Source organism: Lagopus leucura, unplaced genomic scaffold, assembly GCF_019238085.1.
Source record: "Lagopus leucura isolate 7727_CA_CO unplaced genomic scaffold, USGS_WTPT01 Super-Scaffold_100030, whole genome shotgun sequence".
Taxonomy (NCBI): Eukaryota; Metazoa; Chordata; class Aves; order Galliformes; family Phasianidae; genus Lagopus; species Lagopus leucura.
In genome coordinates this window covers 7,793,142-7,817,216 of record NW_024962281.1, presented here as the reverse complement: position 1 = coordinate 7,817,216, position 24,075 = coordinate 7,793,142, and the positions used below count along the sequence as shown (strand labels likewise).

Below are 24,075 nucleotides of genomic sequence, written 5' to 3'. Positions count from 1 at the left end.
CGCGGCGCGGGGTTTTGCCGCGACCTCGCGGTGGTTTCTGCCGCTCGGCGCCGCCCCGGCGATGCGCCGGCCGTCCCGGCGGTGCGGCCCGAGTCATTTTGCATGATTAATTAGCGAGGAGGGGGGGGGCGGGAAGGAGGGTCGCTCCCTCCCCGCGTTGCCGACGCCTGGGAGGCTCCGCGCGCGGCCGCCAGCCCTATGTAAATGTTCACAAATATGCATGCATGTCTGACCAGCTTGGAACGTGGTCTTGGCTACGTCTAGCCGGCTGTGGGGTGAGGGGGGTGGGGAGAGGGGTTTTTGTGCTCAGCTGATACTGCCATGCACTGTACTGCACATGTCCGCAACGCCACTGCAGGACCGTGAGGCTTTCAGGGCCGTCCCCGCGGCGGCGTGTGCAAGGGGCCGCTCCCCGCGGGGCGGGGCCGGGCGGCGGGGCTGGGCCCCGGCGGCGAAGGGTCGGCGGCCGCGGCGAGGCGCGAGGAGCGGGCCGCGCCCGGCGGGTGTGGGCGGCTTTGGGGCTTTCCCTCGCATCCCGCGCCCTAGGCGCGGAGCGGAGCGTCGATCTCCGGTTGGCCGGGGAGCGCCCGCCGCCCATCGGCGGGAAGCCGCGCGCCCCGCTCTCCTCCGATCGGCAAGCGAGCGCCGGTCTCCACCCGGCCGATCGAGCGCGGAGGGCGGCGGGAGGCGCGGCGCGATCGGTCGGCTCCCCTTTTGCCTCCCTTTCTCGGCCGCGTGCCCGCCGTCGAGGCCCGGGCCGGGCGCTGCGGCTCCGCCGCGCCGCCGGCACCGCTGGGCTCGGTGCCCCCTGGGCAGGACCCCGGCCCTCCCCGTCCCTCGTTCAGTGACAGATAACCAAAGGAGTCCCCGTGCCGCGCGGCGGCCTCGCGCCCCGGAGACGCCCCCCCCACGTCCCCTTCCGCCCTCGCGGTGCCCAGGGAGCCAGGAAAGCCTTACGGTCCTTTGACGGCGACTCGAAAGCTCACAGCTCGTGTGCTGCAGAATTTATTCCGATGAGCAGCTACAAGTATCATTTAAGAAGAATTACAAAAAAAAAAAGAAAAAAAAAAAAAAAAAAACAAAAACAAACCCAACAAAAAATTTAGGGTGTTTGTGATTGCTGACTGCGCTGTAGATACCACTGTTTACCAATGATTTCCTGTGGTGGGATAGTGGACTGTTTACTGTTCTATATACCAGTCCGTGGGCCTCCGGGGCGAGCGCCGCTCCCCGGCAGGTGCCAGGACGTGTGTTCTGTGTTAGAAAGTTTTTATATATATATATATATATATATATATAAATATATATATATAATTTTTTTTGCTCTGTTACTTGCACATTTTACAGTTACCTCATTTTTCCCATGTATGTATTTGAAAAAAGGCTAATATATAGAAAAAAAAAAAAAGGTTCTTAAAGCTCTAAAAGTGTTTGGTTTTTTTTCCATTCCATTGGAATCATATTGGTTTTGTAGCATTTAACATAACTAGTATGTTGTATTATATATATGTGTATTATACTGATTGAAATTTTTAACAGATTTGTACTTTTTTTAAAATGAAAGTTGCTAGTTCTGCTTGACCAAGTAGTGCAATCATTATTTTTTTTAATGTTGTGGCTGATTTTGAGAGGGATATTCACTAATAAATGTATGATGTATACCAAGGCGCTGCGCCCGGCTGCTGTCGTGGTGTGGGCAGGCAGGGGCTGGGCTGGGCTGCCTGCAGGATCCCCCCTTCTCCAGCACGAGGAAGAGGCCCCACCTGCTGTGCGGGCAGTTTGGCAGCCCAAGGCCGAAGGCAGAGCTGCTGCCGCTGCCATGGGCCCCACGGGCAGCAAGGGAACGGGCGTTCCTTTAGGAGAAAGAGGAGGAAGGTCTCTCCCTGTTGAAGAGGAACCAGGGTGCGCTCTGCAGCAACGTGAGCAAGGAGAGGCGTCCTCTTCTCCCCTGCATGCTTCGTGGAGGCTGCACCAAGTGAAACACCTCGGCCCCATCCCACAGAGGGCGGGAGGAGCCGTAGGGAAGGAGGAGGCCCTGCTCCCTCCCCGTGGCCAACAGCTCCCCCAGCAGCAAGTCTCCCAGGCAGTAGGCTTATGCCCCCCTCCTTCAGCCCTCTGGGCTGCCCTTACTCCCCTCTGCCTCCATCAGGGAGGCCTGTCCCTGAGCAAACAACAGCTCTCCCTTCCACTCAGCCCAGGACATGGATGCTGCAGCCCAGCAGCAACCCGCCCCACCTCCCCCCCCCCCCGCTGCACACACTCCATTTGTCTTCAGCAGTTCTGCTGGCACATCATAACCAGTAACTGAAACGGTGGCCTCAAACCAGGCCAGAAGTTGGGCAAACCCACAGTGCTGGGAGCAGCAGCCATAGCGGCCCAGCAGGAGCTCCGTCCACCGCACTCTGTTTCAGCTGGCAGCACGGCAGTGTGGCGTAAGCAGAAAGCATCGGCACAGACATGCTAGAGGCAGAGTTTATTACACTACGCAGGCTAAGAACCCTGGCAAGGTCCCACACAGGTAAGAATCGAACCAGCTCTTTATCAAAAAGTTAATACTATAGTCAACCCCATTCTCCTTTGGTCATTACAAAGCAAGAGAAATATTAAAAGAAAAGTATTTATACAGAGAGGGAAGCTGAAGAAATTCTGTCCAGCCCTTTCCCAAACCCCACTTCCAGCACATTCAGGTGCCTGGTCTTCTGGCTGGCAGGAGCAGCAGAGTATCAAATTCTCACAAGATATCGGGTTGTTGGGGTTTTATTATTATTGTCATCAATAAAAGCAATAATTACCAAGAGCTGCCATTCCTGTTCCTCCCCTAGGAAGGGAGAGGGGCAACACCACATCCCCTCCCTCTCTGCCCTCCGAGTGTAGGGGATGGCTGTGTACACGGGTGCGTGAGGACGTGCACACACTTCCTCTTGCCAGTGTGCACACACACAGCACGGCTGGCACAGGCATTGTGGTCTCTGATCCCTCATTTGTACGCAGTCTTTAAAAAAAAATATTGTATTATAATAATAATATGAATTTCTCTTCCAATTTGTGTCTTCTGGAAAAATGTCAATCGTCCGTGAGGTCCTGCACAAAGAGGACTTCCGTGTGGCTGAGTCCGGCCTCCTGCAGCGTGGGGGGGTTGGGCCACTCCTCTGTAGGGAGGCAGGGCAGGACACGGCGAGGGAAGTTGGCTTCGATCTGGAACTTCTCAGGGCTTTCTTTCAGGGAGAACAGGAAGTCGTGGATTACCTGGGAAAGAAGCACAGAAATAGCTACCAGCCAGGGAAGCCATGATGCAGCCAGAACACATCCATGGTATCTCATAGGGAAGGGGTTAAGTTTGGAAATTCACACCATCTGCGTTGTAGAAACAACACAGCCATCATCTGAGCGTGCATGAAATCGGACTTGTCATGGAGTACCATCTCTGTCTCTTCCTATACCCCTGATTTAACAGGGAGCAATGAGAGCCTCAGCTTTTCAGAAGAGTATTTTTCTTCCATCTTTTTCCATAATCTTTTTCTTCCAAATTGAAGAGGTTGGGTCCATGGACACCCTACTTACCCAGAAACAACTCTAAGCAAAGGTCAATGGAACAAAAGCTTTGTCAAGCCACTTGTGGAACCTCACAACCCAATCCACAACGAGAAGCCCGTCAGCTCTGCCCCAAGCTCACCGTCAGTGACTGTGTGAAGTGGAATCGCCGCTCCACTCTGGAATCGTTAGGCAGCTTGAAAATGATCTTCACACTCTCTGGGTCATCAGGATGTGGCTCAGGAGGAAGGCATTCCGACTTCCGTTCCTTCTCCTCCTGCAGCGTCTGCAAAGTACAAAGTGAGGAAGGAGCAAAGCAGCACTGGGTGTGCACCAAGCCGGCCTTTTTGCTTGTCCCTGGCAGCACAGCTGCTCCAGGAGGCTTGGAGGATACACGAACCCGAAGGCAAGACTAGCAACTCCAGTCTGACAGGAAAGTCCTACTGCAGACACTGCTCCTACACACAGTGAGCATCCAAAAGATGTCAGCCTCTCCAGCAGTCAATTTGCACTCACCTGTCGCCGTCTCTCCTCTGCCAGTTTTTGCTGCTGCACTTCCTCCTCCTTTTTCTTCTTTCTCTCCCGTTCTTCCTTCTTCTTACGTTCTTTTTCCTGGTCTGCACGCAAGGATGCCAAATAAGCCTCATCTTGCTGCTGTCTCAGTACTTGGGTTTGGTTCCTCTCTTCCCTACAAACACGAGCAGGAAGTGATCAGGACTAGCAGGCCAAATAATGAAGGCAAAGCAGGCTGATAGCACAGCCTCAAATTCTCAGGAGCACATACGTCAGGTAATAATTCATTTAGAGTGCACAGTACCATGAACTCCTAGAAGGCAAGCTGAGTCTCTGCACTCCCTGGCACACAAACTCCTCCCCTAGGTTGAGTTGAGATTAATTGAGCAAAAGATTTGTCACCCACTGCAGTCTGGCAGAACAGACAGACACCATATAAGCAGTGGCTATAATGTCAGCACCACACTTTACACTCCCCAGGGCTTTCTCTCCATCAGATTAACTCCTCGTTCATAATAGAAGCAAGGAGCATCAACATGTGCTATGGGATCCTCCACAGAGAAGGGACAGACAGGAAACCAGAAGGTGACATCCCACAATGGAGAGCCTGCAAATTATTCCCACAGTTATCAGGGACAGGAGCTCATGTTAGCAAGGCACCAGCGGCAACGCAGCAAATGCTGTTAGAATTCATGACAGCCAGCCTAGGCAGCACCACTCAAAAAGAAGCTGGCTGCAAACACGAGCTCTCCTCCAACTCCTTCCTTCCTGCTTGGCTTCTGCTGACTATTTCCGACCTTTACCTGCAGCTCCAGCACACTGCAGGTTTGCTCCAGTTGCAGAGAACAGTAGAACAGTCAGCCCCACCTCTCAGTAGCGGGCCTGTATGGGCAACACACCAAACTCCCCAGCTACAGGGTCTCCTGAATTTATAGACCAGTGCTGCCACTGGGAAAAGGAGAGATCGTGGGCTGTGTTCCAGAACTGGAGACACTGACCTACGTGTCTACATAGAGCATCTGGAGGGAGGGAGGGGGCAGAGCAGAAGAGCAAAGCCGGCCTCTGTAAGCCTGCATTACTGCAGCTCGGTCCTGTCATACCTTTCCAGGCGTTCAGACACCAGGTATGTCTGGTTGGCATCCATGATGAACATGAGTTGATTAATAAGGTCGTCAGCCTGGATGAGGCCTTCTAGCCGCCCAACTACAGTCATCCTGCGATCTTTCAGCATGATCACAGCCAGGAATGGATACGTGTTCTCCCGCAGAGCCTGGGAAACTGGAAGATAGGCACAATCATCATCCCTTCCAGAAGGATCAGCAAGGAGTACAGCATAAATGTTTTCATCACAGCGGCCTGGGAGGGCAGATTCCAGAGCCACTATCTCTTCCAAAGCAGAAAAAGCCACAGGTTTCCTTTTGTCAACCAAAACCTGACAAAACAGCAGGACAAGGTGACTTGGAACATAGACACCAAGAGGATAAAAAACAAAAACAAAACCAACAGCACACACCAAAACAACTTTCAAGTTCGAAAAAGTTTCTTGAATGTAAGTAATAAATAAATTGCTCTGAATGGACATTCAAAACAGGACAAGAAGTTCTGGGTTTAAACTGCAGGAAGGAAAACACAGGGAAGTGTTTGCTGTTATTAAGGATGGCTACGCTCTGGAAGACACTGTAATGGGGAAGAATGTTCATCACAGACATTTCAGAACAAAATCAGATAATCTCTGCCACAGACAGACCATCCTGAGGCAGGGGGGTTTAAGTTCAGCTTTCATGTATGACTAATAGCATGCAAACCTTTCCCACAGCTGACCACCCCCTCCTCAGAATATGCACAGCACGTCACACAGCTCAGAATCATCACTACTGATGGAGCCTTCCAAACTAAACCTGAGCACCCCACGGACTGCAGCCACAATCCCTCCCATCCCAGCTTTCTGGACTGTGACTCTCAAGAACTGCAGCCATGAAACTGCAGTGAGTAAAAGAATGCCTGCTTAGAAAGCCAGACTCTGAGGGAGTTGACAGCTGGTAGCAGAACTATGAAGAAAGGAATAACACAGATTCAGCAGCAGAACTCCCAGCCTCTTGCCATGAACCAGAAGGGGTCAGAAGAAACACAGGAGGCACAGACAGAACTTTGGGAAAGGGCTCAGTTTGCTTTAAGACCCTACTGTAAACGCTGGCAGACCAGGTATCAACAACCCTGGAAAGACAGTACTTAAAGACCTCAGTGTGGATTGTTGAGGAGTCAAAAAGACTGTGAGTGGAGTAAAGGTGGCTCTCAGAAAGAGAAAGAACATACCCAACAAGTCACTCCTGGCCTAAGGCATAATCTGAACAGCATTAAGAGCAGTGCTAGTTAGATACTTATTTCTGCACTCAGTTTAATCCCGGGCACACACCCACCAACTCCCATTAACAAGCCACTGAGAGCAGCTTAAATGCCTGCAGTTAAGTACATGCAACTAGGACTGCCCAGAAACATAAGGAACAGTCGAGGTGAAGAGTAGTAGGTATTCCCCTGCAATTAACCAGGCCCTATGAGATACCACACAAAAAACAGCATGTAGTTTCCCATACATTCCTGTAAGGTTCTCCTCTTCTTGCACAGAAACCAACAGAGCGTTTCAAACATGTGAATGTGTCAGAGAGCACTTGGCCTGTCCCAAGGTCACAGGGGACAGGTAAAGCCGAGGAGGGGCACACTCACCTCTGTATCCCTCTGGTTTATTGGTTGAGCAAGCCCAGAAGAGCATTCTAGTGTTTATGAGGGCGACCACCTCAGGTACGCACAGCGTATTGCTGGTGGATGAGAAGAGATTAGTGAGTAAACGTGCATTTAGGGTCCCAGGACAACAGTTTGGAAAACATTCCTACCTACCGGCAGAATTCATCTGTATCTTGGTGCTCATCTCCATGAAGATAAACCAACAGGAAGCGCAGCTCCCGCTTGGCATCATTCAGTGCCTTGGCATAAAAGCAGAGCAGATTAAGTTACAGGGTCTCCAGGGGAAGCAGCGCCCACAAGACTTGTGTGAAACAACTTGGCAACGTTCACCTGGGTCATTACTCTGCCAGTAACCGCTTTGAATGAGGCATCAAATGGAGGATGAACATACCAGACTGTCCAACTCAACCCTCATTTAAGAGGGCTACAACTATGCTCTTCCACATTCCTTTCAGGATGTGGCTTTGGAAAACACTGAATGCAGAGCCAGGTACACAGCTGTGGAAACTGACACCCCTGCACCTCCCCACCAGGCTCAGCTGGCACCAAACCGTCCTTCATGCCTCAGACTCACAGCAGGTAAGGCTGAGCTTTCCACTACAGCCTGTACAGGATGTAGCCAGACCACAACAAATGAAAAAGTAACATTAAAAAAAACAAACAAGAAGAAAAGAGGCCAACTCAATAATGCTGTGGGCCCCAACAAAACACACTCAGCAACAGAAGTTTTTGCATACAGTCTCTGGATTCCACCCACCCAGGAGCATTTCTTAACAAGGCCACACAATAAGTGTACAATAGACTCCTTGTTTTACTGGCATGGACTTTTGGTAGCCTAACCATTCCATGGTTATTTAAGTTTGGATTCCAGGCAAGACAGAGGGGCCTAGAAGAGCTGTGGAGGCAGCAAGCTCCATCACTGTGCAGCACGGAGCAGACAGACACCACATTCTTCTTTGGCACTTGGGAAGCAGCGCCGATCCAACTGCCTGCTGCAATGCTCAGCAGGAGGCCCTTCTTCAGCCAGACAGAGAAGCTGCAGCAGAGGCAGCACCCACAGGGCCATCCTTTGTTACCAGAGAGCACCACCAGCCTTTGGAACTCTCACCTCACATTATTTCTTGAGCGGCTCCCTCTTTCAGTATTGAGGCCTTGCACCAAGTTCTGGAGTTGCATTATGATACAAGCCCAGGCAACCAATCCCAATTTGGTGAACAGAAGGACAGACTCTGGCACACCACATCAGTTTACAAAAACTAAGACAGGATTACAAAGAATGGCTGTTGGCTACAGAGCCCTACAGACGGTCGAGGAACAGTCAGCGCAGCTTCGCCTTCCAACTTTGCAGGCTTGGCACATCATCAAGCTGGCAGACACTTGTTTTCTAATACACTTGTTCACTAGCTCTCCCAGTACTCTGCTGAAGAGTTTGGAGACAAAACATTGGACTTTGAGAAGTGGTTTTGCCACATAGGCTCCGATACCATGCGGTACAACCCCCACTCGTCATCTCCCTCATATCCACACGCTGACACTGACCTGGCTGTAAGTTCCCTGGTAGAAGACGGGGTGTATCCTCCCATATTTTTCCTCAAACATGTGAATAAATGAAATAATGTCACCCACTGGGTCAGTAACCCGACTACGAGGATCAGGACGTATAAAACGCAGAGCAAACCTAGGAAGGAAGCAAAGCACACTGGAAATTCAGCTCACTGACTTTCTGAAGAACAGGTTTTCTTTTCCACAAACAATCACTGGCATTCATAAGAAGGGAAAACATCACAGTTGAGTCCCTTGAACGTTTATAATTAAAATTCAAATTGCACCTGCTCCAAAATGACACCACTGCAACAGAAAGGCCCCAGTCAAATATCTCGTTTCAGACATCAGCAAGTATCTGATTTTTGGGTGATTAGCAGTTTTAATTTCCTCTAAAGCATCAGGCATAATCCACACCAACAGCGTAAGGCCTGAGGAATTCATTTGAAGGTGGGCTGTTAGAAGCAATATTTTTTTCCAGGTAACATTGAAAACTGCACTTCTGCTATTCCAAGACCAACAATTCCAGAGCACAAAGAGCTGCAGTAAGAGATTGCTACGTGAGGACTACAATGAAGTAGGGCTGAAAAGTCGTAAGTGCACCACAGGCACCACTCTTGTTTAGTTTCTACGTCACTGTATAGAAGTTATACTGAAGAAAAAAAGCCTTCAAGGGAAAAAAATAATATGAAGTTAAAAAAAGAAATGCAGATAGCAGGAGTGCTCAACAGTCATCACCTTTCAACATTCCCTTTTCTCTCAACTGATTGCACAAAGAGGTAACATGAACAAGCAGCTACAGACACCAGAGGAGAAAAACAACCTGGTTCACAGTTGAGGTTTTACTTCAAATAACACAGATCAGCACAGGTTAACCTGGAGCCAGGCCCAGCAGCACAGTTTGACACCACCTTCTGCCTCCCTTCCACACTCAAACTGCAAAGTCACGTGGAGTTGAAATCCCACTTAGATATTTCACTTCTTGAGTCACAGAGCACTCATTTTTTTCCTGTAGCACATTTTCTTTCTTGCCAGGGGCTCAACAACACTGCACATTAAGCCAGCTGAGCAAACAAACAGAAATGCTCATCTGTCATGAGAGTTAAAGAGATCCAAGCGACAGAGGTACAGCCAAATCTGAGTGTGCCTTGATGCAATCAACACATGAGTCAGCAGAAAGAAGTGCTTACCTAAATATATCAAGTAATGTGTAATAGGTAAATCGGAATGGAAGCATTATGAAGTAGTAACCCCATCCTAAAAGGCCCTGCAATCACAAAAGAAAGAATTAGAACAGTGGAAACACTGTACAGACCAGCATCAAGCACAAGGCATACAGAGTACAGAGGCTCAAATCATCACACAAAAACACGACCTCAGCAACACTTTATGGCTTTGAAAAAGCTCAATTTTAAGTGATTAATATGGCCTACCAGGAATTCAAAGTAACACTCCTGAGAACTGGTGTGACTACCTCACTAAGCAATAGTTTTACACTCAGTAGTTCTCTCAGCTGTACACACAGAGCGATTAATGGCAGTCTTGGAAGGGCAAATAAATACTTTCGTGACACACAAATGCAAGTAACTGAAAACTTGAGAGCTGGAGCTTTTTATGGGGTCTGAAAAGAAAGATCATCACTGCCATCAAGGGGGGATAGTTCTTCATCCCAGCGGAACCTATGGACAGGGAAGACATTCTATGACCTGAGAAAGGCTGCCTCATTGTGAATTACACAACAGAGAAAATGGCCACAGAAGTAACAGTGGCTGAAGGAGTTGCCCCACATTTTGTTTTTAGAAGAAAAAAGCACTCAGAAAGGAGATAACAGCTTATAAAGAAAACAATTCCCTTCTCTATTTGTATGTCCTGTCGTCCACAGAGCAAACAAAGAAACAAGACAAAATCCTCTGTAAGATAACTTGCCCTTGGCTGCGGCCTTGAAACAACATAGCTGTAGATCCTGTGGTCTGCTGTATTGACCTGCAGCGGTCGAGATGGAGGTGGGTTAAAGACACTTGGGACACCTTCTTGCTCATTTAACCGGTCCTGTACAGCTGCCTTTAAGACAAGGAAGAGCAAAGAAACATTTCAGACAATTAAGGGTACAGAATATATGAATATTTTGGACACCAACAATAAGTAGCATTTACCCATAGACCCAGAGCACTCCAAGTGCAACTCAGTAGTTCCTTCTTCGTAGAAAACCTCCTCCATGACAGCCCATATGTGCACACCACAGGGAAGTACACAGCACCAGCCAAGCCACTGCAGCTCTAAGAGCTCTGCTGCATAGTTCTGACACTGGCTCTCCAGCAGCATCACAATATTGTTATAGCAAGTTAGTAGTATAAATTCAGGGGCTAAAAGATGAAGTGCCACTGTGAGGAAGCCGTTCCCACCCTGAAGCTCATGTGAAGCAGTACCTCTATGTTCCAGTTGTGCTGCTCCAGCGTGTGACGACATTGGTCCATGGACTCTATGCCAGTCAAGTCCTAAAGAAGGAGAATAAAAGCAACTGAGCGCCAGGGAAGCCTGTCTTACAGCACAGCCCTTCTGCAGGGTGCAGCTGGTGATGACTGCACACAAGGCAGGAACTTGACATACATCCTCACGTGCAATTTTATTGTGCCTTGTGCTCCTGTTAGTTGTCAGCATCCCCTTTTACTTCCACTTCCATCTTCCTGATTCCTTGCTTCCCTTTAAAGCCTCTGAAGCCATCTCGACAAGCTGACCATTTAGAATTCACTGAGTCAGGACTTGCTGGAGGACAGAGCCTATATTCCCACTGTCTCTGCCATTCAAGTGTTCCACACCAAGTGACACCATGGACAAACGCCCCATTGAGTGTCTGATCTCAATTCCAACTTTTGAGCATTTCCTGGCTACTTTCTCACGATGTCTGAACAGATCTCTACCTTCTCCCCATCCACTGGGCAGAAATCATTCTGCTGGACAGAACTGGGCTGTTCAAAGTGTTGTTAACCATGTATTTGCAGTCGCCAGGAAAGCACTTCATATCACTGCACAGTAGCATATATTTATGAAAATAGTATTTATATTGCAAAGCCTTTCAATGGAAAGCTGCACAGTGAACATCATCCATAAAAGGACATCTTGGAAGATGTGGGATTTACCCAATTGTCTGATTCAACAGAGGAGGCACAGTGTGGGTACTTCAAAAACTTTGCAGACTTCTGATCACTGCTCCTTAACACCCCTGCAATTCTGCTGCACTCGCAGAGTTCAGATAACTCACACCTCATTCACATCTCTGCCTCTCAGGACTATCTGTGGGCACTATTAACAGGGCTTCCTTTTTAAATTATGAAAAGTGCAGTAGCAGTTTTTGATCAGAAAACAGCACCAAAACAACAGCCATCCACAGCTATCGACAAACCTTTAATGAACGCGCTCTCTGCAGCACCTGGCAGACTTACTGAGCTTCCCAGCGCCTTCCATGAGGCTTAACTGCAGCCCCTCCTGGCCATCGCTACAGCAACTGCCATGCTGATGGTCTGATCCCTCCAGCTCCTGAAATGGCACAACTCCACAGAGGTGCAGCTGCTCTTCTTCCTTGCTGTCTGAATACATGCTCTCAACATGAAACAAGGTGACAAAGCCACCCAAATGCCACTCTTCTGATCAGCAAAGCCACACCGCAAAACGCTGCAGGGTAAGAGTAAGAAATCCCCTGTGCAAGGGCAACTAACAGCTGAACGCCTTTTGAACGGCACTTTGATGTGCTCTGCGAGACAGAAGGGTGTTCAGGATGTGCTGGAAGCCATGGGTTGTTCACAACAACCTGCACACACCACCAAGACAGTTCAACTGCCAATCACACAGAGCTGGCTGCTAGATACTGATACCGGTCATGCACGCTTAGCCACTGGTAACTGTTTTCTCTTCTACAGTTACTGTGTCACCACAGCAGGATGAGAGACTTGACACAACATTTCCCATGCCACTTGTGGCAGTTCTGAGAATCTTGAGGCTATTCTGCCAACTCTTACCCACACAGGGAAGAAATGGGTATGCATTTATATCACCAACACTAAGAGAATAAAGCACCTTCACATCAGTCACTAACTGATATTTGCCTCCTCACTGCTAGTCTCTCATTAGCGCCTTCCTTCAAAGAAGAAAGATACAGTATCCTGTAGTTAAAAATAAAGTTAATCCCATTGAATTAGTGCTCTCATATAGAAACCTCCATACCAGTGTAGGTCCAAGCCCGGATAATAATATTTAGAAGACAAAACACTGTATCCAACAGAAGGCAGGAAAGCTCAGCGTTACCTTCTCCAACGCCCCTCAGGGCAGAACGCTGTTCCAAAACACACCCAGCTGCTGCTGGATGCCATTATTTGTATCTCTCACCATTGAGACGCTGCTCAGAAGCCCAGAAATCTCCTTAATACCCAGGTAGTGAAAAGCGCAATGCCACACTTCAAAGACCACAGGAATATCCCTGCTGGACAAAGGTTGTACGCTAGACTTATGAACTCGCACCCTCTGCAGATACGCTCCTGTGTTGAAACACTGCACTAAAGACACAAACCTGCAGGCCTCTAACTGGCACTGCTCTGAATTCCCAGCCCCGGAGAAAAGCCCACAAAATCAGGTTTCCAACAGTAAGGAATATCTTACATATCTTATCCTTTAGCAAGAGAATTTCTCCTTGCATATCACAGCAAACGCATTTAGGAAAGATGTGATCGATACACGACGCGCTGGGTGGTACAGATCTCTGGAGTGTCTCAGTTTCCTCTTCCTCTTCAAAGAAGAGGTTTTCAGCCCCGAGTGTTTGATTCTCCCCAGCTGAAGTTAGAGATGGTATCGTGAGCACTAACTTTGTCCTTTGCAAACAGCACTCCTTTTCTTTGCATTAGCATGAGTACAACAGACATCAGCCCGAAGGTAATGGGCACAGATCAATAGTGCAGTCCTGCAAATGCTGCTCTGCTCTTCCTTCTGCCTCCCAAACGGAACTGCACCACTGCAGCTTTCTTAAGCAGCTCACGTGAAGTTTCTCTCTACAGATGTCAAGACTGCCAAGTCCTGACAGATGAAAATTTAGATGCTTTTATTTTGTTTATATTAGCCAAGAATTCAGCAGGAAATGGGAAACCGAAAGTAAGCGAGAGTGATTTGCTGCTTTTACTTCATGTTTGTCCCCATCATCGCTCCATGTAACATGTTGGTTTTTAAGCACACCATTCACCTATCACAGCAGGGTGGCAGGTGACCAGCCTATGCCAGCCCTGACCGTAGGAAGATGCTGCTGCTTTGACAGCTGTGCCAGTACAAGAATTTACATGTGCACTACCAAAACACATCATGCAAACATCAGCAGAGTTAATGCAGAGTACGCATGCAAATTGTACCATTGTGTATTTAAGCAGTACAGTAACCCAACCGATAACCCAACTGACTCAGGCCAGAAGCAGGCATCCATTTTTCTCCCTTGGAAACGGTAATTTCCAGCACAAGGCAGACAGTGAAGGACAGTGGTATCTTCAACCAGAGCACCTGTTTATTGGGTGAATGACAGCAGTTCTTTCTCCACACTTGGCTCTTACATGTAATACTACTGAGGGCCTCCTGCTATTGCTTTCCTCACCGTTGCCACCTCTTCTCTCTTAATTCCTTCTGCTTTATTTACACGGCTGTGGCATGCCTTCTGTGAGAGCACAAAGCTCTGCCACCACAGAACTCTGCACACATTACGATGACAGTGCATTACAAACAGCGCTCCTTCAGGCAGCCCCACACTTTCTTGGAGTGGCAACCCCTGAAAGGTTTACAAGCAGTAGCAGCATACAAATGACTTTTAGCAAGACAGAGCCATCCTCCCCAGACAGTAGGAGCTACTGTGTACACAATTCTAGCTAAAGAAAAAAAAAAGTAACACCAGAATTCAGCTATTGCACAGCCCCAGGGAAAAGCTAAGCCTGCGCACCCGAGCAGATGGGGCAGCGGGATGCTGGTGTTGAAGCCTTCTGGACTTCATCTCTCACATCAGGCTCCACACAGTTTGATAACTGCCAGTTTTCTCCCCTTTGTAGTCGAAGTGTTTCTCCATGTTCTCAAACCAGGGCTCAACAGGAAGCTGGACTGAAATATGGATCCTCCTCCTGAGTCCCCAGACTGCTCTCCATGGTAATACCAGGTAGAGGGAGGAAATGCACGGGATTCTTTCATTTCACAGCTGCCCACAGGGCTTTGAAAATAGCAACAGGGAAACTGATGAGTGCAGCTGGTCCTATCTGTCCAGATTCAGCAGGTTAAGCACTGCAATGTATTACTGTAAAAGCTTCCCTCCAGCTCCTTTTGCTTATACATGTGATGCACAAGGCAACAGCTTAAGCTTTATACACCTACCAGGGAGACAGTAATACCAGGAAAACAATTTCTAATGCTCTTGCACCTCATTCATCTATAAATTAAGATCACCCGACACACTAAATGTGGGGTAAGCATTGAGACAGAACCTCTGTATTTAAAAAAAAAAAAAAAAGTCAATCAAAGTTAAGGTTATAGAAAAACACCACAGTAGATTATTTCAGGAGGTTGTTCGATCCTCCTGACTATGAGATAAAGGTTGGGAAACTGTCAGGAACAACGAGGAGCTTTTGCACCTAGATCAGCCAAGGAAAGCAGGACTGGATGCCTCCAGGGACCCTTTAATCTACAGGTACCCACTGAGATACTATCTTAAAAAAAAAAAAAATCAATACAGAAATATAAGACAAAAAAAACATATATTTATAAAAGCTGCAGTCACATAACATCAAATGATGCCTTACAATTCAAAAACAAACCTAAGACACCTGACAGTAGTTCTCATTGGCCAACAACAAAACAGACGAATTACTTTTCCCTGAGCAGCTGCACTGGTTCAGCTTTGGGGCAGGTTTCTCTCCAGCAAACACATCTGCAGGTTGCCTCTTGTGGGTCCCCTGCAAACCAGAGGTTAAGCGACTAGCCCACGTAATGCAGCAAGCAGTGAGATCAGATCACTGCACTCTCCAGGGGCCTTCCCCAACAGGCATTACCACACCGAGTGCATCAGGTACTGCTCTCTCAGAAGATGGGCTCCATAGAAACTCACAGGCTAATTGAGCGTGCCAGAAAGGACCTGCCACTCACCATTACCAAGAAAGGGACAATTTCAGATCTCCTAATTGAAACGGCCAGGACTGGCCGCGTTGCTCTGCCCGCAGGGAGGCAGCGGGTTCACTCAGCATTCATTTCCTGCCTCGCCAACGAGCGCTGATCAAACACCATTGATAACGAAGCACTGGGGGCACAGCCCGTAGCGAAGCCCCCGACTGGCAGAGTCGAGGGACGCACGATCCCCAAGGGAGTCCCGCGCCGAACATCCCCACCCTCGCCAGGGAACGGACGCGGGGTTCTCCCCTCTCGCCCCCAGCCCAGCCCGGGCCCGGCACCCCGTACGGCCGGACTCTCCCCGGGCAGAGCCCGTCTGAGCCCCCAGCAGCGGAGCAAGACGGCAGTATCCCGGCGGCGGCGGAGCAGGCCCATGCCCCCTGTACAGCACCTGGAATTGCAGCAGCTTCTCGGTCTGCTCCGCCGTCAGCTCCCGCTCCTCAGGCGCCGCCATTTTCCTCCGCCTCTGACCCGCCGCTCCGTCACCCTCCGGAAGTGACGCCGCCCACTCGCACTTCCGCGCGGCTCAGCGGCCAGCTGCCGTTCGTCTGTCGTGACCGGAAGTACACGAGCACGTTCCGGAAATAGCCGAAGCGCGCTCGGAGCTCTCCGGAAATACCCGAAACCCATTCACGGGGACCGCGTGCTTGACGATCCCTATTGGTACACGAAGGGTCCCGAAAGAGCCGTTCGGCTATTTCCGGAGACGGCCGAGAGCGGCAGCCGCCTGCGACTGTAGGCACGGGAGCGGGGCCGGGCCAAGACGCGGTGCGGAGCCCCCCAGCAGCAACGTGCCGGTCCGGCAGCGGGGCGAGCCGCCGGCGCTCCCCGGGCCGGTTCTACCCACTCCCTCGTCTGCGGGCGGTGGCCCCACCCAAGATGGCGGAGGCGGAGCCCCCACCAAGATGGCGGCCACCAGCCGCCTGTGCCCCGGGGCTCCGAGCGTACGGAACCCGGCGAGGCCTTGGCCGGCCCGGAGCCCAGGGGCTGTGGCGGCACCCCCGGCTCCCACAGCCCGAGGAAAGGCTGAGCCGGCGCCGCCGAGAGCGGTGGGCAGGGAAGGGGGAGGAGGGAAGCGGGGCCGCTCCTCCGTGATGTCAGCGCCGTCGCCCCGCCCGCCGCCGCCGCAGTGACAGCTCCGCCCGGGCCGAGCCGAACCGAGCGGGCGGGCCATGGCCGACGACTTCGGCTTCTTCTCCTCGTCCGAGGGCGCCGGCACCGAGGAGGACCCGGCCGCCGCCTTCCTGGCCCAGCAGGAAAGCGAGATCGCGGGCATCGAGAACGACGAAGGCTTCGGGCCCGCCGACGGCGACTCGGCCTCCGCCCCCGCAGGGCAGGCGGCCCCGCCGGAGCCGGGTGAGCGCCGCGCAGCGCCGGGCGGGGCCTCCTCTGTGGGCACGGGGTGGGGGACGGGGTTTAAAGCGGGGCTGTGCCCCCGGGCGGCCCCCTGTGCCGTTACCCACAGGGTGGAGGGTCCCTCCGGTCTTTGAGGTTCCCCTGAGGGGGGTCCCTCAAGGCTGCCCCTCGGCTGTCTTTGGGGTTCCTCGTGGGATGCATTGTACCCCTGGCGTGTGCTGGTTCCTACCAGCAGTGAGCAAACAGGATCCCCTGTGGGTTAGACCCCAACAAGGGCTCTCTGGGGTCTGTGCTTGGTTGCAAAAGTGTTGGGGTTTCTGGAATGTGGGGATGTGGGTTAACTCCTGAGCGTGGGATTACCAGCTATGGGGTAGTTCTTCCTCAGGCTGGTTTCCATGGGTCAGACAGAGCCCCCATTTTCCTGCCTCAGCGCCCCCAGCTGGGGTATCATGAGGGACACTGAGGTAGGATGCAGGTATCCGTGGTCAGCTGGGTGGCCTCTACACTGCACTCATAGAAGGAGAGCTCTTTGGGGTGCAGAATGGAAAGCATTTCCATTGTGGATGTCATGGTCCTAGGCTCAGCAGGTAGAAGGTGTTAATCCTGATCTCAAGCCTCCACATGAGCCCCAGCCCTGCTTTTAGGGGCTTCAGTTGATAATAGGCACTCAGAGATCTGTTATCCACATGGACAGAGGGATACCACTGCTCTCTTGCTTCTGATGCAGGCAGGCCCCCAGGGTCTCTTTGGCCTGTCTGTAAAATGGTGATTTTTTTCACCTCTCTACTTACAGAGCCGCAGAGTCAGATCTGGGCCCAGAGAGCTGCTGACAGCCTCAATGCTAAATGCAGTCAGGCAGGCTGGAGCTGGATTTAGTTGGAGCTGCAGGGTGAGCACCGTGGGGACAGTGCTCCCTTGAGGTACGCTAGAGCTGTGCTGAGACTGCGTGTGCCCGCAGCCAGATGGCCAGCAGAGGCCCTGTGGTTGAGCATGGTCATCACTGAGGAGAGCTCAGGGCCTGGATTCTGCTTTTGTTAAAGCCTCTTTGCCCAGCGGCAGAGGGCCACATGCAAGGCATCAGTATGCAGCTCTTGAGGCTGAGAGGGAGGAAAGTGTGCTGCAATGTTGCTGTGAGCTTTGTCCCTGGCAGTGTTGCATTCCTGCCGCAGGCATAGAGCAGTTTTGCCTCTGCTGGGCACTCGGCTGACAGCTTCTGGGTCACCCATCTGTGTGCTGAGGGAAGCAGCTGCTGCCTTTTGCAGAGCTGAAGTTGGTTGAGTTGTTTTCCTATAGCCAGAACATGATGTCCAGCTCTGTGCCTGGAGGAGTTTCCCTAATCTTCAGAAAAGATTAAAAAAAAAAAAAAAAAAAAAAAAAAAAAAAAGCAGTGAAAATACTGTAGAGACATGAAGTGCCCTGGAAGTTTTGTCTGGGAAAAAGGTGCTGACCAAATCCCTCCATGGATGGGCGACCACAGCCTGGCCTCAGGAATGGCAAGGAGTCTCCACACATCACATTCTCTGCAGCAGCAGCTCAGGGAGGATTTGTTGGGTTAATGGCTCTGGACTGCAGAGCAGCACACTGTCTTCTTCCCATTGCTATCCTGGACAGGCTGTGTGAGGCCAAGAGGATTTGGGGACTGCTAGAACTGGACAGGGCCAAGTATGTTGGGAAGGAGTCCTCCTCTAGATACTGGAATCTTGCTAGCCCCAACTTGAGCTCCAGCACACAGCTCTGCTGGTACCCATTGCTTGGAACAGCATAGGGTCTTTAGTCTGTGACCCATATATGTGAGTCTGTTGTGGATAGGTGTGTTGGGTTGTAAATGGCACATCTGCATTCCCAAGGAACTGGCTTGTTTCTGTCTCATGAACCCCAGCTCCTCTGGGATCACTTCAGTTGCCACAGTTTTTTTCTCTTCCTTATTTTTCTAGCTGGTTTCCAGAATGGAGGAGCCACTGTCAATGGAGATGTTTTTCAGGTGAGAGCTCAGGCCCATGTTCTGGCCCGGTGGTACCAAGAATGATTAGGTGGGTGTGGGGCCAGCATGCAACTGCTCTGCCTTTGGGATTGCTCGTGCTCTTCAGCTCCAGAAAAGCTGGTGCTCCTTGAAAAGTTTGGGTCTCATGGTGGATCCCTGACTCCTCTTTCTCACCTATGCTTGAAAGACAAGATATGGTTCGTCTGCCATGGCCCAGAGTTTATTAGTTGGAGACTTTGAGACTGAATTATGCTGGTTCAGATCCTGCCCCAAATCTGTTTGTAGGTGGCCTGTGCTCTGAAGGAGTGCCTGAGCTCTAAGGGAAGATTGCAAACCCTCCATTCTCTACAAACCCTTCTTTTTCCAGCCTGGAAATCTCCTGGAGGCCCTCAGGGGTGTTTGAGAACATCTTCTGACAGTCCAGATCCAGGACAGGGCTTCCAGAGGCACTTGCTCTGCTAACACATGGCTGTAGCCTTACTACCAAGTCCAGCAGCGTCTCTCATTAAACTTGCTTTCCTCATGGCTGAGGGTGTTTCAGGGGGACACCTGCATGGGTCTCATCTCCCTCCATCTGGGAGCCCGCAGCCAAGCTGTGCAGGGTACAGGAGAAGCTGTGCCAGCTCCTGACGAGCCTCCTATGCATTGTCTGTGCCTAGTCTATGGGATGATAATCACATCAGAGATGGGATAGACTTAATTAGATTGTGGATCTTGGAGTAGAGCCATAATCCCCTTGCTTAGCTCCATGTCAGCCAGCAGAAAGTTTTAGGAAAGGTGCTGATGTGGCACAGAGCATGATGCTGGGCCTGGTGGGAGCTCTGCAGGCTGCTCAGCTTGGAGAACCACAAGAGGCTCCTGCTTGTGGGCTGCAGCACAGCGTGGTGTTCTCATGGGCCCTGCCTCACTTGGGCTCGTTCTGTCTGTTGAGGCCCAGCCTAAGATGGCACTCATTCTTGGGGCTGGGACCACAGTTTGAGCACTGCTTTGGAGCACTGACAACTATGCTGGGCTGTCACCAACTCTACATATCTTGGCTTGTCTTGGTGCTGGCAGCCTGGAATCCTGTTCAGCGTTGTCAGCCCACTGAGAAGGCTGGGCCGGGCTGTGTGAGGAGCTGATGCTAATGGTGAGGTGTTTGCATCCTGCAGGAGTCCAACGGCCCCACAGATGCCTACGCAGCCATAGCCAAGGCTGATCGGCTGACCCAGGAACCTGAGAGCATCCGCAAATGGAGGGAGGAGCAGAAGAAGCGCCTGGAGGAGCTGGGTGAGACCCAGGGCTGTGTGTGGCCATGCTAGTTACACCACAGGACGTGGTGATTGAGGTCCTTGGGACCCCTTGCCTAATGGTGATCCTGCTGCACCCAAGATGTGCCTTTTGCCTCATGCCAAGTGGGTGCCCCCACCAAAAATCTGTCTGTGGAGGCAGTGACACCTTTCAGAGAATGTTCTAGTGGGGGCTGGGAACAAGTCTGGGGTGTCAGTGGGTGCCAGTCTGTCTGATGGGGTCTGTCTCACCCTGGTCTTAGATGCAGCATCGAAAGTGACCGAGCAGGAATGGCGTGAGAAGGCCAAAAAGGACCTGGAGGAGTGGAACCTGCGTCAGAATGAGCAAATGGAGAAGAACCGAGCAAACAACAGGTATGTTGCATGGCCTCTAGGGTTGAGACTGGCAGGGCTCAGTGGGAGCAGCTGTTGCAGCTAGATGTGCCTTCCTTTAGTAACCAGGGAGCTCTGTCTCCACAGTGGACCCAGCCTTGCAGAGGCAGGGCTTTGCCAGACCATGCCCCAGTACTCCGAGCAGCTCTGGTGGCCCTTCAGAACTGCTCTGGTCCCAGCTGAAGGCTGGGGGAACACAGTGGGATTTGAGGGACTCCTGTCCCATGTGTGGAAGGGGTTGGGAAGCTATGCAGCCCTGTTGTTGCTGGCAGGTTTTTCTGATGCTGTGTGTGGCATGATGAATGGGTCTGTGGGAGGATGCTAACCCCCACTCTGTTTCTCTCTTTCTAACCCTCTGCCTGCCTGTCTGCTCTGCGTTCTCTCTCTGTCTGTGCCTCGGGGCTAGGATCGCTGACAAAGCCTTTTACCAGCAGCCGGACGCCGATGTGATTGGCTATGTGTATGTGTGTCTTACAGACCATATTCTGCCCTGCACGGTCTGGGGTCCTTGCCTCAGCACTTTGGCTGCCCAGTTAAGGGAAGGGGGGATGCTGGGAGGTGCTGGGCCCTGGTGAGATTCCAGAGGGGGAATGCTTCAGCTGAGCACCTCCAAATGCTTAGGCAGCAAGCAGAGCTCTTGAAATTGCCCCCCCCCCGGTGGAGCTGGTTTAAGAGACAAAGCTGTGGAGTTTAGGGCTTTTAAGGGAGTGTCCTGGGGGTGGAGAAGTCTTGAGAGAAGGCAGACGCCCCCCTGCTTCTGGATGAACGTTGTCTTGGGTGAGTGCAGCCAGCAGCAGCCTTGACCATCCCAGGTCTCTGGGTCCTAGAGGATGCTGAGTTCATTATCTGAAGCAGTGAGACAGGAAATGGGGACACGATGGGTTCCCAGAGGGGAGGGTCTTCTCGGAAAGAGTTCTGCCAGTGACAACCCAACCCTCAACATGTCTGCAGGGCCTCGGAGGAAGCATTCCTGAAGGAGTCCAAGGAGGAAACCCCAGGTTCAGAGTGGGAGAAGGTGGCCCAGCTCTGCGACTTCAACCCTAAGAGCAGCAAGCAAAGCAAGGATGTCTCACGGATGCGCTCGGTGCTCATCTCCCTCAAACAGACACCCCTGTCCCGCTAGCTGCCATCTGGCACAGCCAGGAGTGCAGCAGGGCAAGGCCCTTCTCCTTGCCTTGCTGCTCACCAAGGCAGATGGCTTCACGGGGTCAGCCCACACAAGGGGCCTATGCCCTGCCTGCCCTCTGGTCTCTGGTGTGCACCTTGGCTGTGCTCAAATCAATGGTTGTAACTCTCCCCATGGTTTTCCTTTGCTTAAAAGGTTCATTGGTCTCTTTTTACACTTATTTATTACTGTGGCATTTCCCTGGGAAGCGACACTGGGTGGCAGAGCTGAGTTAGCAGAGGAGCCTCCAGCCAGAGTCACGCCCAGCTGCCTGGCAGGGTGAGAAGGAGAACACCTCCTACTCGGTGTCCTCCATCTCATCCAGGGCTGCACTCAGAGCAAACTTGCCCACCTCCTGCCTGTGGCATGACAGCCCTTTGTCTGGGATTGGGTCCTAACCCTGGGGCAGAGATACTGGGGGGACCTTGGTTCCTTTCTGCCCTCCTGTGGGGGTTTTAGAGCAGAACTGGCTGTAGGGTTGGGGTTGAGCAACAGCCTAAACTCATCTCCACAACACAAGATCCTACAGGGAGCATGGCAGCAGCATGATGCCACAGGGCTGGTGGGGACGGAGGGGTGAGTGTGGGCACTTGACCTGGCCATGCATCCCAAAAAGTTGGCAGTTGCAGTGTTGATATCCTGGCTGTCTGTGGGGCTGCTCTTGGCAGACAGCTCTGTGGTGCAGGGTGCTGAAAAGAGGCCACAGGACAAGCATGCAGGAAGCTTCTTGACCCTCCTACAAGGCCACTGGCTGTTGGGAAGATGGAGTGCTCAGCTTTGGGGGCCCTTGGCTCTGTTTTGTGCCTTCTCCTACTTCGAGGGAGGCAGCTGGAGGCTGTATGGCTGTAGGGAAGCAGGTGGCAAGGTCCAGCTGCTGTGGGACAAGTCAAACCTCCAGCTCCCTCACCCAGAGGCCCATAACAGGATTAGGCAGAGGTTTGGTCCTACGGCTTTTGCTGTCCCTGGAGAACAAATCACGCATCTGTCTGCAGCTGGACAGCTACTCTGTGGCTTCAGTTTGGCCCACGTGCCACTGGATTTGCACACCAAAGGCAGCATGGCAAGTTGCAGGTCCTGCTCATTGCCTCATCAGGTAAACTTTCCAGCCCAAACACCTGCTTTCTCTCCTCACTTGGCAGGACTGGCACCAGCCCCTCTGGCTCTGAGCCCCAGCCCTGGAAACCTGCAGAACTGGTTAGCTGTAGGAGTGTTGATAAGGTCTGCTTACACCTTGCAGCAGCGCAGCTTCTGTGAGCTTGTGCTCTAGGACCGGCCTGTTGTGGATTGGGGAAGGGCCTGCAGCAACAGTCTGAGAGGACATGGAGCAGAGAGCATAAACCATTTGTCAAAGTTTTGCTGCAGAGCCGTGCTCCACCAGTAAATTCAGTACATACAGCTCTTTTGCAGTGACAGCTCCACAAATCAAGGTTGTCTGCCCTCTTGCTGCATAGGCACAGGCTCATAGGCACAGCAGTAGCTCTGCAGCTGCCTGACAGGCCTGGAGAATGCTGTCATCTTTGGTAGTGGGCTGGAAAAGGGAATGGGTGTGTAGGAATAATTGTGTTTTGTGCTGGAATCGTGCCCCTTGTCTGTATGGCTGATCACTCTTCCTCTGTGTCCCTGCACTGCAGCACATATAGGCATCTCTGCTGTGGTGCAGGATGGACCCAGGGATCTGGCTGCCTGTATCTGCCTTTCTTTGCAGAGCAGATAGAAGAGCCTCTGGCTGCGCTCTGGGCCTGCAGTCCTAGGAGGTAGCCAGGCTGTGCAGTCCCCTGGCTGCCATGTTGGGCAGGGCATCTTGGGGAGCAGTGCCCACTGCTGTTCTACATCCCTTTGGCTTTGGTATATGTGACTGTTCAAATCACCTGTTACAATAAACTGACATCTCCAAACTGACCCTACAAGGCACTGTTGTCTTTATCCTTCAGCATGTGCACTTAGGAGAATCCATACCTGCAAAGCCTGCAGAAAGGACAGTGCTGTAGAACCACATCCTAGGGCTACACTGTTTGCTCTGAGCTGAGACAAGCAGCAGCAGCAGGATGAGAGTGTAGCTGCTGTGCTCTGACCACAGGCATGTGTGCTTACCCAGACATGCTGAGCAGACTTGGGCAAGCTGCTCCTGAGCCTCCTGCACCACAGCAGCCATCCAAGCAGCTTCCTGTCCTGTGGAACTCCTGTCTTTGGCTGCAAACGGCTTTGCCAATGGGCCCAGCTCACAAGTCTGCACAGCAGTTCCTCCACACACACCCTGCCCACAGTTGTCCAGGCTGGCAGCAAAGCTTCTGGGAAAGATTTACAAAGCAGCTAATGAAGAAAGTGAAGAGCAGCCTGGGCACGTTCCCCACAGCGGGCTGTGTGGGTTCCCTTGGTGCTGGGAAATAATGTAAACTGTGGCACTCTGGGCCACC

At 51.6% G+C, this 24,075-nt stretch overlaps 2 protein-coding genes across 3 annotated transcripts; one reads left to right on the top strand and one right to left on the bottom strand.

Annotated features, from left to right (window-relative positions):
• Positions 1 to 2,458: 2,458 nt before the first annotated feature.
• Positions 2,459 to 16,029, bottom strand: FAF2 (Fas associated factor family member 2). Its single transcript, XM_042881455.1, has 11 exons — positions 15,890 to 16,029; positions 10,752 to 10,820; positions 10,252 to 10,386; positions 9,516 to 9,592; positions 8,323 to 8,461; positions 6,937 to 7,022; positions 6,766 to 6,857; positions 5,145 to 5,322; positions 4,048 to 4,219; positions 3,674 to 3,817; positions 2,459 to 3,246 (listed from the first exon to the last, which is right to left on the bottom strand). The coding sequence occupies exons 1-11, from the start codon at positions 15,950 to 15,952 to the stop codon at positions 3,064 to 3,066; spliced, it is 1,338 nt and encodes a 445-aa protein (XP_042737389.1). The 5' UTR covers positions 15,953 to 16,029; the 3' UTR covers positions 2,459 to 3,063.
• A 591-nt stretch (positions 16,030 to 16,620) lies between these two features.
• Positions 16,621 to 23,560, top strand: CLTB (clathrin light chain B). 2 transcript variants are annotated; one of them, XM_042881457.1, is made up of 6 exons: positions 16,621 to 16,854; positions 18,789 to 18,835; positions 19,987 to 20,104; positions 20,367 to 20,478; positions 20,903 to 20,956; positions 21,448 to 23,560. In XM_042881457.1, the coding sequence occupies exons 1-6, from the start codon at positions 16,671 to 16,673 to the stop codon at positions 21,617 to 21,619; spliced, it is 687 nt and encodes a 228-aa protein (XP_042737391.1). In that variant the 5' UTR covers positions 16,621 to 16,670; the 3' UTR covers positions 21,620 to 23,560. The 2 variants fall into 2 exon arrangements, with proteins under 2 accessions (XP_042737391.1, XP_042737392.1); XM_042881458.1 differs by lacking the exon at positions 20,903 to 20,956 and having other exon boundaries at positions 16,625 to 16,854.
• The last annotated feature ends 515 nt before the right edge of the window (positions 23,561 to 24,075 follow it).

Excerpts from the sequence above, each read along its gene's own strand:
- FAF2 (XM_042881455.1), bottom strand. The coding sequence starts at position 15,952 with ATGGCGGCGCCTGAGGAGCGGGAGCTGACGGCGGAGCAGACCGAGAAG. Across the intron at positions 8,462-9,515 it reads ACATTACTTGATATATTTAG|GTTTGCTCTGCGTTTTATAC; the intron begins GTAAGCACTTCT and ends CTTCCTTCCTAG. Across the intron at positions 3,818-4,047 it reads CAGAGGAGAGACGGCGACAG|ACGCTGCAGGAGGAGAAGGA; the intron begins GTGAGTGCAAAT and ends TGTACTTTGCAG.
- CLTB (XM_042881457.1), top strand. The coding sequence starts at position 16,671 with ATGGCCGACGACTTCGGCTTCTTCTCCTCGTCCGAGGGCGCCGGCACC. Across the intron at positions 18,836-19,986 it reads TCAATGGAGATGTTTTTCAG|GAGTCCAACGGCCCCACAGA; the intron begins GTGAGAGCTCAG and ends TGCATCCTGCAG. Across the intron at positions 20,479-20,902 it reads AAGAACCGAGCAAACAACAG|GATCGCTGACAAAGCCTTTT; the intron begins GTATGTTGCATG and ends CCTCGGGGCTAG.